The sequence below is a fragment of the Miscanthus floridulus genome, chromosome 7 (genome assembly GCF_019320115.1).
Source record: "Miscanthus floridulus cultivar M001 chromosome 7, ASM1932011v1, whole genome shotgun sequence".
NCBI classification, from domain to species: domain Eukaryota; kingdom Viridiplantae; phylum Streptophyta; class Magnoliopsida; order Poales; family Poaceae; genus Miscanthus; species Miscanthus floridulus.
In genome coordinates, this window is record NC_089586.1 from 83,008,571 (window position 1) to 83,021,788 (window position 13,218).

At 48.7% G+C, this 13,218-nt stretch overlaps 1 protein-coding gene and 1 long non-coding RNA gene across 2 annotated transcripts; both read left to right on the plus strand.

Annotated features, from left to right (window-relative positions):
- Window positions 1-7,421: 7,421 nt before the first annotated feature.
- LOC136463611 (pentatricopeptide repeat-containing protein At1g09900-like) lies at window positions 7,422-9,332 on the plus strand. Its single transcript, XM_066462595.1, has one exon. The coding sequence runs from the start codon at window positions 7,458-7,460 to the stop codon at window positions 9,153-9,155; it is 1,698 nt and encodes a 565-aa protein (XP_066318692.1). The 5' UTR covers window positions 7,422-7,457; the 3' UTR covers window positions 9,156-9,332.
- Window positions 9,333-9,438: 106 nt separating this feature from the next.
- Window positions 9,439-12,516, plus strand: LOC136463612 (uncharacterized). The gene is made up of 3 exons (XR_010761045.1): window positions 9,439-9,740; window positions 11,318-12,184; window positions 12,292-12,516. It is a non-coding gene; the product is annotated as an uncharacterized lncRNA (long non-coding RNA).
- The last annotated feature ends 702 nt before the right edge of the window (window positions 12,517-13,218 follow it).

A 13,218-nucleotide genomic window follows, 5' to 3' on the forward strand; every position in this document is an offset into this window, starting at 1 on the left:
AATCTCACGATGGGCCCGACGATCCTCGGGCCTCGCAGGCCCTGAAAGCCCTTGGAGCAAGGCCACCGCAACAACGATGTTCTGGCTTGCCCGGGTGAAGTGTGGGAGGGCTTCGTCGTCCTGAATGATCCTCTGGTTCATGTTGTGGCCCACGGCGCGTGCATGCCCACCGTCTCTATGGTGCTCGATCTCTCGCTCGAGCTCCACGCATTCCTGCCCGAGCTAGAGTCATGCTTCCTTGATCTCTTGGTGCTGGGCCTTAAGTTGCTCTGCCCACAAGCGGGGTGGGGCCCCTGCATCCCCCTCAACCTCATCATCGAGATCATTCATTGGTGTAGCCTCTCCCTCATGGATGCTTTTGACATATCCCTCAGGCGTACCTACCATAAAATATTCATGAGAAGGGTGATGGCTCCCCCTGCTAGAGTTAGAGTCAGAGGGCGACCTCGATTCCCCTACGAGGGGGTCGTGGAAAGATTCCACGACATATTCGATCATCCCCATGAACTCATCGTTCACGGGGGATGGAGACATGCGTTGGGCCATAAGGTGGCCAACGGTCTTTGCAGCGTTGCGGAGATTGGACGGGAGTGCTGTCGGGGCACTCTGGATGAGGTATTATGGGGAGAGCGGCTCTCCTCTGGCAAGTTGCATCATGACGTTGGTGAATGAGAAGGTGAGGTGGTGTAGGTCCTCCTAGGATGGTCGGGGTCCCAAGAAGGCACCAAGCTGGCGCTCTAGCCTCCCGTAATCAAAGCCGAGGAGCTGGTCGCTCCTAGGTGTGGGCCTCTGGTGCGTGCAGCTATAGCTCCTCAAACGCCTTGGTGATCGCGTCGAGGCTGGTGAAGTGGAGAGGTTGGACGACGGAGGGAGCCTGCGCCAACTCTCCCTCCGTCATAATGATGAAGTCTAGTTTCCTGAAGTGCACATGCACACCCGAGACCCAACTGACGCTGTGACTAGCCATCTAAGACCTGATATGGACGTCAAGATGTGCAAAAAGCCCCTACCTTCCGCGCCAATTATCGGTGTTTTGAGTTACAACTAGTAAATTTCTAGTATTACGCGTCTGGCTCGGATGGTGTGCTTAGAGGACATGAGGTTTATACTGGTTCAGGCAGAAAGTCTCTACGTCCAGTTCATCACTGCTGGTCATGTTACTAGTACTAAAAGTTTATAGTAGGGGTTACAAATAAGCGAGAGAGGGACATGTCCTAAGTCTCTAATGTGCGTGTGCTCCTAAGGCGTGTTAGGGCGTGTGTTTTGATGTCTATAGCCGTGTAGAGTGGTGAACCACCATCCTCCCTCCTAGGGCATCCTACTTCCCCTTTTATAGATGAAGGGGAAGAGCAGGTTACATAGAGAGAAAGAGGGAGAAGAGCCAAGGAGAGGAAGGCTTCCTGGACCACCGGGCCTTTCTACTCCTTTATGCGGGTTCCACCAACACTGTAGATGGTGGCATGGACGGTTCCATGCTGGGCGCCTGTTCATCGCTGATGCTATGCCGTGGCATTGTCAGCAGGTCATGATAGCCCATTTCGTCTCGGTGGGCGACGCGGCGAACCAGCGTGCTGGTCAGCGGCCATACATGGAGTAGGCATCATAGTGACCACGCGTCTATCACAGTTGGTGATGTGAGTTCCCTAGAGTGATATGTCACTGGCATGGGTCATGTTGAGATGTGCCCGCTCCCTACACGATGATAGAAGTTTGACCTTAGGTTGTACTTTCTGGCCTATAATGGTTGGCGGTGGTACATGCTTCTGTCAAGAGCCGCGCCTGAGGGGTCAGGCGAGACAAAGCCCCTGACCCAAAGGCTGGGCGAGGCGGAGCCCCCGACCCAGAGGTCGGGTGAAGTGGAGAGGTTGGACGACGGCGGGAGCCTGCGCCAACTCTCCCTCCGTCATAATGATGAAGTCTAGTTTCCCGAAGTGCACATGCACAACCGAGACCCAACTGACACTGTGACTAGCCATCTAAGACCTAATATGGATGTCAAGACGCGCAAAAAGCCCCTACCTTCTGCGCCAACTATCGATGTTTTGAGTTACAACTAGTAAATTTCTAGTATTACGCGTCTGGCTCGGATGGTGTGCTTAGAGGACACGAGGTTTATACTGGTTCGGGCAGAAAGTCCCTACATCCAGTTCATCGCTGCTGGTCGTGTTACTAGTACTAAAAGTTTATAGTAGGGGTTACAAATAAGCGAGAGAGGGACATGTCCTAAGTCTCTGATGTGCGTGTGCTCCTAAGGCGTGTTAGGGCGTGTGTTTTGATGTCTATAGCCGTGTAGAGTGGTGAACCACCATCCTCCCTCCTAGGGCATCCTACTTCCCCTTTTATAGACGAAGGGGAAGAGCAGGTTACACAGAGAGAAAGAGGGAGAAGAGCCAAGGAGAGGAAGGCTTCCTGGACCGTCGGGCCTTTCTGCTCCTTTATGCGGGTTCCACCGACACTGTAGATGGTCGCATGGACGGTTCCATGCTGGGCGCCTGTTCATCGCTGATGCCATGCCCTGGCATTGTCAGCAGGTCATGATAGCCCATTTCGTCTCGGTGGGTGACACGGCGAACCAGCGTGCTGGTCAGCGGCCATACATGGAGTAGGCATCATAGTGACCACGCGTCTATCACAGTTGGTGATGTGAGTTCCCTAGAGTGATATGTCACCGGCATGGGTCATGTTGAGATGTGCCCGCTCCCTACACGATGATAGAAGTTTGACCTTAGGTTGTACTTTCTGGCCTATAATGGTTGGCGGTGGTACATGCTTCCATCAAGAGCCGCGCCTGAGGGGTCAGGCGAGACAAAGCCCCTGACCCAAAGGCTGGGCAAGGCGGAGCCCCCGACCCAGAGGTCGGGTGAAGTGGAGAGGTTGGACGACGGTGGGAGCCTGCGCCAACTCTCCCTCCGTCATAATGATGAAGTCTAGTTTCCCGAAGTGCACATGCACACCCGAGACCCAACTGACGCTGTGACTAGCCATCTAAGACCTGATATGGATGTCAAGACGCGCAAAAAGCCCCTACCTTCTGCGCCAACTATCGATGTTTTGAGTTACAACTAGTAAATTTCTAGTATTACGCGTCTGGCTCGGATGGTGTGCTTAGAGGACACGAGGTTTATACTGGTTCGGGCAGAAAGTCCCTACGTCCAGTTCGTCGCTGCTGGTCGTGTTACTAGTACTAAAAGTTTATAGTAGGGGTTACAAATAAGCGAGAGAGGGACATGTCCTAAGTCTCTGATGTGCGTGTGCTCCTAAGGCGTGTTAGGGCGTGTGTTTTGATGTCTATAGCCATGTAGAGTGGTGAACCACCATCCTCCCTCCTAGGGCATCCTACTTCCCCTTTTATAGACGAAGGAGAAGAGCAGGTTACACAGAGAGAAAGAGGGAGAAGAGCCAAGGAGAGGAAGGCTTCCTGGACCGCCGGGCCTTTCTGCTCCTTTATGCGGGTTCCACCGACACTGTAGATGGTCGCATGGATGGTTCCATGCTGGGCGCTTGTTCATCGCTGATGCCATGCCCTGGCATTGTCAGCAGGTCATGATAGCCCATTTCGTCTCGGTGGGCGACGCGGCGAACCAGCGTGCTGGTCAGTGGCCATACATGGAGTAGGCATCATAGTGACCATGCGTCTATCACAGTTGGTGATGTGAGTTCCCTAGAGTGATATGTCATCGGCATGGGTCATGTTGAGATGTGCCCGCTCCCTACACGATGATAGAAGTTTGACCTTAGGTTGTACTTTCTGGCCTATAATGGTTGGCGGTGGTACATGCTTCCGTCAAGAGCCGCGCCTGAGGGGTCAGGCGAGACAAAGCCCCTAATCGAAAGGCTGGGCAAGGCGGAGCCCCCGACCCAGAGGTCGGGCGAGGCAGAGCCCACCCCCAGAGGTCGGGCGAGGCGGAGCCTGCGCACCTAGGCATCGGTTGGAGCTATAGTCGCACTCTTAACTACTCGGATGAATCAATGTTGATGACCATTAGCTCCTCCTCCTCGGGTACCCTAGTATTGGTCCCCGACACCACTAAGGCTTGCCTATGTTCACATTGTTGAGGTTGCCACAAAGGCTTTGGGTCTCTTTCAATCCTTTCCTCGTTACAAGTCAAGAGAATAAACTCTTGAGATGAGGGGTGATTTCACTAGCTGTTTGGGGTGATTACAAACCTCCCGAGGCTGCCACACAAGTTGGCAAGCTCCACGGGCGACGCTCTAGCTGGCTAGGAGCAAAGCTCCAAGAGTAATAAACACAACCGCCGACCAAAACGTGAACCAAGTGCTCTAGGAGATGAAGAACAGTTGGGGCTGCTCTCTTATGTAGTTTGGAGGCTCAAACTCGCTTAGATTTGGAAGGGAATCAAAGGGAGAACCTTGAGGAGCTCCAATGGTGCGTGAGGGAGAGAGAGAGCTGCTCTAGTCGCACCTGGGAAGGGAATGGTCGGGCTAAAAAATAGGTGACCATTGTGGGAGAGAAGAGAAGGTATAAATACCCCCTGCTCCCAACGGTCAGTTAAGTCGCGGTAGTGCCACGGCTCTAGTGCGGCAGTGCCACACTGCCTCTCTTTAGGTGCGGCAGTGCCGCACCAGGCAAGACAGTAAGGGTAAGAGTGAAGTGTTGGCTATCTTGGCTGAGTAACTAAGGATGTATGTGTAAGTTTGAGCACTTGGTGGCACATGTTAGCTTAAGCATTGTGTCCCTCTTTATAGTATGACTTTTCCTATACTCAAATTCAAAATATCAAAGAATTTAAACACCTTTGAGTTGGTCACCGCATCCTTTTTATAATAGGGGGCTCCACCATCGAATGTATTGTACTCATTCCCATTATGCCTTAAGCATGTGACTTGAACCATTTTAACCACTTGAGTCTTCAATGTCTTCATATGCCATTTCTTCTCAATATCACTTCATAAGGGGTTGCAATCATCTTTATCTCATCTATTCAAGCAAACACACCTTGAGCATGTGACTTGAACCATTTTAACAACTTGAGTTCACCTCAATGGCTTCAAGTCACTTTCACTAATGATTTGATCCTCAACACAATATGACTCCTCATAGCTTGATTAGTTCCTCGACTCAATGCAAGTACTCTCTTCTTCACCTTAGCCATGGTACATCGGTCCTCAAGCCATCGCTTGCCCTTCACCTTCGCTTAGTCCCTTGAAGCCCTTTTCTTGCTATCTTCACCTTATCAAGTCATACTCAAGTCACATCATATTAAGTATCCATTGAAAAACCATTTCTTCAATAGTATGGTCATTTCTTGAATATCTTCTAGATATGAATGTTGAGATCAATCAAGCTTTAGTTTGATTCACATAAAGACATATATGAATCAACATCAATATGGTCAAGCCAATTCACGATTCCTTATATCCTCTTCATTTTGGCTTGACACTCCTAATACTCACTTCAATATCTATCTTCATACTTCTAGCTTGATCAAAGCAATGCAAAGTGATTTTCCAAATCTGTATCCATACAAGCAAACCAACATAGAGACCAACTTATATCCAATATGAGTTGTGTCCTTTGTCATTTAAACCTTTGCTTGGTATTTCTTCACTTATACATTCTTGACTCATTCTTCAATCCTTGATCAAAGCTAATCCACTATCAAACTCTTCTTGTTCATGCAAAGTAATCCATTATTGAGACCAATCCAAAATCATCAACTCATGTCTCTTTTAACATTTGCCAAATATGCTTGCTTTCTCATGATACTATGATATTCCTCAACATAGAAGCCATTTCATTAACTTCATTTGCATTGTTATCTTTCTCTTGAACTATATTGTTTCTGTGATCTTCCAATACAACAATACATAATTTTGGCCTTGATTTGAACATTATGTGGAATATCATCAAGTTTGCCTTCTTGTTGAACCTATATACATTTCTCATTCCACAATCCACAAGTGTATGCAATAAACTCAATTTCCTGTTCAACACTTAGCAAACTTGTTAAACCTTTAATGGTGTTGTCATTCAATTCACCAAAACCCACTAAAAGGCTAGATGCACTTACACCTTGTCACATTGCGTCATGCTCCAGGCAATGACCCAGCGTTGGGAGTGGTCGACACAGCCTCACTGGAGCGAGGAAACAGAACTCCGGTAGGATCTGGCACCCTGATGCTCTATCCATGTGTCACGCTTTGGATACCTAACAGATTTGGGGGTATATTCTAGGTGTCGGCTCGGAGTGAAGCCTAGCTCAAGCAAGGACAAAGCTTATGCTGCAGGGCTTGTTCGGTTGTCGTCCCCGAAGGCCGGGACCGCTTAAATGATCGAGTCTCCCAAGAGTGGGTGACCCAAACAGGGACTTAGCCTCTTTGGTCATTTTTCATGCGCTAAGATCTCACAAAGTGGGCCTTCTGAAGCCCGTGAAGCTATTCGTTAATAGACAAGAGTGTACATGCGAGCGTACACGACAATTGTAGCTCTCGAGCCCCTGGCTAATTAGGATAATCGGTCAGGGGGTTAATCAGACTATCATGCTTCTTTAATTCAGAGAACTAATCTACCCCTATGTTTTGATACTCAATAGAAATCTTATCCCTCTCAATACATGACGTAGCTTCTCGGCCTCTACAGTAATGCAACTTCTTACCATCATTGAAAGATTCACCATTGAAATGAAATCTAATAGCCAAGAAATCCAGTGGATCCCTTACCCTCTATTTGTACCTACCCTACAATGACCCAAGAAGGATGCAAGCTAAGCTATAGAACATGGTTCAATTCAAGACCTAAGTCAATTAACCTAACCACACATCGTATTTGTACTTCAACAAATCGGAGGAGTAGGAACCCTAACTTGGGTTCGATCCGTTCTCAGCGTGTAATGGTTCCTCTCACGCTCCTCTTATAAGCCGCACTCCTTTCTCTCGACATTTGAAGCCTCCTCCGTCGCGACGGCGATGGTGGCGACGTGAATGGTAGAGCAGCTTGGGTTCGTAGGAATGGGAGGGAGGAAGAGACGGTGCATCGATGGCGTGGCGGGGATTTAACACCCTGCCCGTGTGCCGTTCTAACAAATGGGCCCGTGCCATGAGGTGGCCAAGTTTGGTGTATAGGATGAAATCAGGATGGTTTGGAGTTTGGACTCAGGGAAGGGAGTACGCGCGTCCATTTTCAATACCATAATGAGCACGGTTGCCTTATTTTCGAGTCTTTTGCAAAAACCTTGGACTGTGGCGATAGTTTAAAAAGTTTTTTTTTCTTTTCTTTTGGGAAACCGATAGTTCAGAAAGTTATAGTTAAGGGGGAAACGTAGGAATTTTACAGGAATCACACCGAAATTTTACAGAAATCAGTTTAATTTTACGAAAAAAACGTAGGAAGGAGAAAAAAATCCCGCATTCCAAGGAGGCCCTGGAACGGACTTTTCCCCTTCTTTTTCTCCACTGACCTTATCGTCGCCGCTGTGCTGCCTCGTCGCCCGACAACGATGGCCGCCGCGCCTCCGCCCGCTGCGCCGCCGTCCTACATGTCCGCCGCTCTCATCACCTTCCCCTCCTCTCAACCCTATCCTTCCCTCCCCGCGCCGCCCAAGCCCCCAACCCCGAGGCCCCCTCAACTCCTCCTCGTCCCCCGCGTCGCCGCATACCCCGCCGCATCCGCGGCCACCCCGCGCCGCAGCGCCTCCTCCACCTCCGCCACCGAACGCCTCCGCGTTCTCGTACGCCGCGGCGAACTCGACGATGCCCTCCGCCTCGTCGACTCCCTCGCGGGGCTAGACCCGCCCTCGCCGGCCGCGGCGGGGCCCTGCGCCGCGCTCATCAAGAAGCTCTGCGCGTCGGGCCGCACCGCGGACGCGCGCCGCGTGCTGGGCGCGTGCGGGCGCGACGTCGTGGCCTACAACACCATGGTGGCGGGCTACTGCGGGGCTGGGCAGCTCGACGCCGCTCGCAGGCTCGTGGCGGACATGCCCGTGGAGCCCGACGCCTACACCTACAATACGCTCATCCGAGGCCTCTGTGGCCGCGGCCGGACCAGCAACGCCCTCGCGGTGCTCGACGATATGCTCCGCCGCGGCTGCTTGCCCGACGTCGTCACCTACACCATTCTGCTCGAGGCCACCTGCAAGAGGAGTGGGTACAAGCAGGCCATGAAGCTCCTCGACGAGATGCGGGACAAGGAGTGCGCCCCGGACATCATCACCTATAATGTCGTCCTCAATGGTATCTGCCAGGAAGGCCGGGTTGACGACGCAATGGAGTTCTTGGAGAACTTACCGTCCTATGGGTGCGAGCCGAACACGGTTAGTTACAACATTGTGCTGAAGGGCTTGTTCACTGCAGAACGGTGGGAAGATGCCGAGAAGCTCATGGAAGAGATGGCCCACAAGGGTTGCCCTCCAAATGTGGTAACATTTAATATGCTCATTAGTTTTTTGTGTCGTAGAGGATTGGTTGAGCCCGCAATGGAAGTTCTTGAGCAGATCCCCAAGTACGGATGCACGCCTAATTCATTGAGTTATAACCCACTTCTTCATGCCTTCTGCAAACAAAAGAAGATGGATAAAGCAATGGCATTTGTAGAACTAATGGTGTCCAGGGGTTGTTACCCAGACATCGTTTCATACAACACTCTGCTTACTGCACTCTGCCGCAATGGGGAAGTTGATGTTGCTATTGACTTGCTTCATCAACTCAAGGACAAAGGCTGTAGCCCGGTCTTGATTAGTTATAACACGGTCATAGATGGCCTTACTAAGGCTGGCAAAACAAAGGAAGCATTAGAACTGTTGGATGAGATGATCAGCAAAGGGCTCCAACCAGATATCATTACTTATACAACAATAGCTTCTGGTCTTTGTAGAGAAGACAGAATTGAGGAGGCGATTAGAACATTTTCTAAAGTGCAAGATATGGGTATAAGGCCCACTGTGGTGCTGTACAATGCTATTCTTCTTGGGCTCTGCAAAAGGCGTGAAACACATAATGCTATCGACCTGTTTGCTTACATGATATCGAATGGCTGCATGCCGAACGAATCGACTTACACTATGCTTGTTGAAGGCTTGGCTTATGAAGGCTTGGTAAAGGAGGCAAGAGAATTGCTTGGTCAATTGTGCTCTAGAGGAGTTGTGAATAAGAAATTTATGAAGAAAGGAGCCGTTAAGATGCTAGATGGACCTACATAAACTTAGTGTACTTAGCAAAGTTTTGGTTTAAGCTTAAGCAAGACTTGAAGTTATCAGAGTGCGCTCCTTTGGACTATTTCTACTTTGTAATAGGTCCCAACAATTATATGGTGAAAAAGAGCCAATAATCTCTTGGTGAAAAAGAGCGACATAATCTCTTGATTTGATTCAATTTCATTCCTGTAGGCTGTAGCTGTGGCTGTGACTTCTGTTAGATTGATCTCCTAACCAATAAGCCCAACGGCTTATTGGGCCTTGGTCACGCGCCCTGATCGGGGGCGCCCAATCCTACATGGTTGGTGGGCCCCCGTCGCACTGCGCTATATAAAGAGGTGGGGGTCGGCGGCTCAAAGCACGAGGTTCGTCGTGAGCCGCAAACCCACCGACAAAACCCTAGACCGATCTAAGAGGGCGCGTAGCCAGCGACGGGAAGCTCCGCTGACCCTCACCGTCGTCACTGCTATGCCCCGTCTGCACTGCATCGACGTCCGTGCAACCTCTACTCCACCCGTCGCTGCCCGTGTGCTGCCTCCATCACCGAACCAGCGATGGCCAGCACAACCGCGACTTCGTCTGAAGGCTCAGGTTCATCACCAGCACCTCTCTACCCTATCTCCCTCTCGGTGTAGTGTTCTAGGTCTAAATGTGCATGTGCTTCACGGATCTAAGTGTTTCATCCGTCTAGATCTACCCTAGTCGTTCCACGGTTTACAACAATGGTACCAGAGCCTTTTCTAGCGGTAGATTTGGATCGGAGAAAAGAAATTAAAAGTTACCCGAGTAGAAAGTTGATTGGATCCGTGCGGATCTAAGCAGAAAAGGGTCGGCCGACGTTCGGTTGAACCCTAAACTCGATCCGTCGGATCTGAGAAAAGATATGGTTCGGATGAACCCTAACCCTAATGAGGTTAAAGAAGAACCCGAAGGCGATTTGGGAAAAAAGAAAAACGGTGTCGTCCCCAAACCTAACCCTAACCCAGGAAAAGAACCGATTTCAAATCGGAAAAGCAAACCCTAACCCTAATCGGAAAATCGGGCCAAAATCCGAATCAAAGAAACCGAACGGGGAAAGAAGGGGAAGAGGGTGGCTCGGCTCACCTCGCCGTCGAGCACGCCGGCGCGCGCAGGGAAAAGAAAGGCCAGCCGAGGGGGCACGGCTCGCCAGGATCCGGCCACAGGGGCGCCGCGGCCAGGCCGCTCGACAGCGGCGCGCTCACCCGCTGGGGAGCGCGCACGCCGGCGAGGGGGCCGGCGACGGCGTCGGGACCTCGCTGCTTCACCGTGGTCGCTCGGTGACGAACTGAGAAGAGAAGAGGTGAGCAGTGAGGAGAAGAGAGAGAGCGTGCGAGTGAAAATGAAGCTAGGGCTGAGGGAGGCGCGGTCGGCCGGGGTTTTTGATGCCCCGAGCTGCGCGCTCCACCGTCGATCGGAGATCAACGGCCAGGAGGGCTCGGGCTTCTTTTGGCCCAGGCGGGCGCTGCTGCTCGGCCGAAATCCCGGCCCAGGCCCAAGTTGCGGCCTGGGCGCGGGGGAGAGAGCGCCACGTGGCCTGGGCGCGGGGGTGCGCTGGCGCGCGCGGCTGGGCCGCGGGGTGCTAGGCCGGGTGCGCTGACGGGCGCGCGCGTGAACAGGCCATGGGCCGTTTTCGCTGGGCTGCGCAAACTGATTGATGGATCGGGCCGAAATGGCCAAATAAATAGTAAAGTCACAGTTTTTGTTTTTCTTATTTTTCATAAAACAGTTTGATCAATTTGAATTGAATTTTTATGATAATTTTCTGTACAAAATTTATCCAATGATATTTTTTGTTCAGTAAATAGTAAATTTGCTTCTAGAAAATAGGAAAAAGATTATTAAATGTTAAAGTTTCCGCTGCGTATTTAAAGATGTAATTTTCATTATTAAATTCGAACCAACGGGAGAATTTAATTTTGAAAATGGATATGTTTTAAATTGATTATAATATTGTTGTTATTCTGACCAACGTTGATTAATGGTAATATTATAATGGTTTTGTCATACATTAATTTTATTTCTGTCCAACGGTGATGTAGAATTAGTGTAGAAAATAATTGTATGTTTTAATTTTGACCAACGTTAAACTAAGGCATGCAATTATTGTTGTTATTTCTGTTCTCACACTATTTGAATTGTGTTTTCAGGAGGATACAACTTAATGAGTTATATCAAAGAGATCCCCACTCTAAAAAGTGATAACTATATTGAGTGAAAAAAAAAGATAGACCTGGCCTTTATCCTCGTTGAGGTGGACTGGGTTGTCACCACACCGTGTCCCAAAGAACCTGAGGCACCGGTGAGGGAGACAGATGAGACTGATGCTGCATGGCAGAACAGAGAGCAGGATTTTACTCCCGTAAAGATGTCCTATGACCTTGAGCATAGGAAATGGGTCACTGCCAATAAGAAGTGTTTGGCAGTGATAAAGAACACGATTGAGCCTGCTATTGTGGGCTCAATTCCAGACTGTGACACGGTCACAGAGTACCTAGATAGAATAAAGAGTCAGTTCACTGGCTCTTCAAAGACATATGCAACCCAGCTGATCAAGCAGCTGGTTACAGAAAGGTACTCTAGTGGCGGCAGTGGCATTAGACAACACATACTGAGAATGAGCAATCTGGCATCTAAGCTCAAACCAATGGATTTGGCACTCAAGGATGAGTTTCTTATTCATTTGATTTTTGCTTCCTTGCCCAAACAATTTGACACCTTTGTTGTTAATTACAACATACAGCCTGAAAAATGGGATTTGGAAAAGCTCATAGCCATGTGTGTGCAGGAGGAGGAAAGAATAAAAGTTTCACAAGGTGGTTCTGTTAACTACCTAAAAGATAAGAAAAAGAACTATAATAACAGCTCTTCCTCCAAGTCATCTGGAAAAGGTTCCATGCAACAGTCTCAGAACCAGCAATTCCCAGTGGCTAAAGACTAGTGTCTCCACTGCAAGAAGACGGGACATTATAAAAAGAATTGTCCTGATTTCTTAAAGATGATTATGAAGAATAAAGGTGAGAACATTATTACGTTCGTAAATGAATCCTTGTATGTAAAGTTTTCAAAATCTACTTGGTGGATTGATTCAGGTGCAACTATTCATGTTGCTAATTCATTACAGGGATTCCGTTCGATGAGAACTTTGCAAAGAAGCGAAAGTTTCATTAAAGTCATAAATGGAGTACAAGCAGATGTTGAGGCCGTTGGAGATCTTCCTCTAGAGCTTCCAGATGGCTTCATACTTTTTCTTAGAGATGTTCTTTATATACCTTCTTTGCAAAGAAACCTTATTAGTGTATCAAAGTTGGACCATGATGGTTATGATTGCCATTTTGGAAATAACAAATGTCGGATATTGTTTAATAATAAATGTGTTGGTCTTGTCTTCCGACAAGACGAGCTTTATTTGTTATCACTTCGTAAAAATGTGAATTCCGTATGTGATGTGAATGAAAATGTATCCTTATCGAACAATGAAAACAGAAAACGAAAGAGAGCTCACGATACGTTGTCGAAATTATGGCACTGTCGTTTAGGCCATATTTCGAGGGGGAGAATAGAAAGACTAGTTAAGAATGATATTCTTCCTCCATTAGAGCTCTCAGAGTTAGAACAATATAGAGATTGCATAAAAGGAAAGTATGTAAAGAAAATTAAGAAAGATGCCAAACGAAGCGCAGAAATTCTACAGATTATTCACACAGACATATGTGATCCTTTTCCTGTAAAAAGTGTGGATGTTTATGATTCATTCATAACATTCATAGACGATTACTCTCGGTTTGGCTACATTTATCCAATTAAAAAAAGAACAGAAGCATTGGATAAATTTAAAATATTTAAAGTAGAAGTTGAAAATCGGCATGATTTAAAGATTAAGATAGTCAGGTCTGACCGTGGAGGAGAGTACTACGGTCGGCATGCCCCATATGGACAAGTTCCTGGACCTTTTGCAAGGTTCTTACAGGAGAATGGTATAGTCGCCCAGTATTCAACACCGGGCGAACCTCAGCAGAATGGAGTAGCTAAAAGGCGTAACCGTACCCTG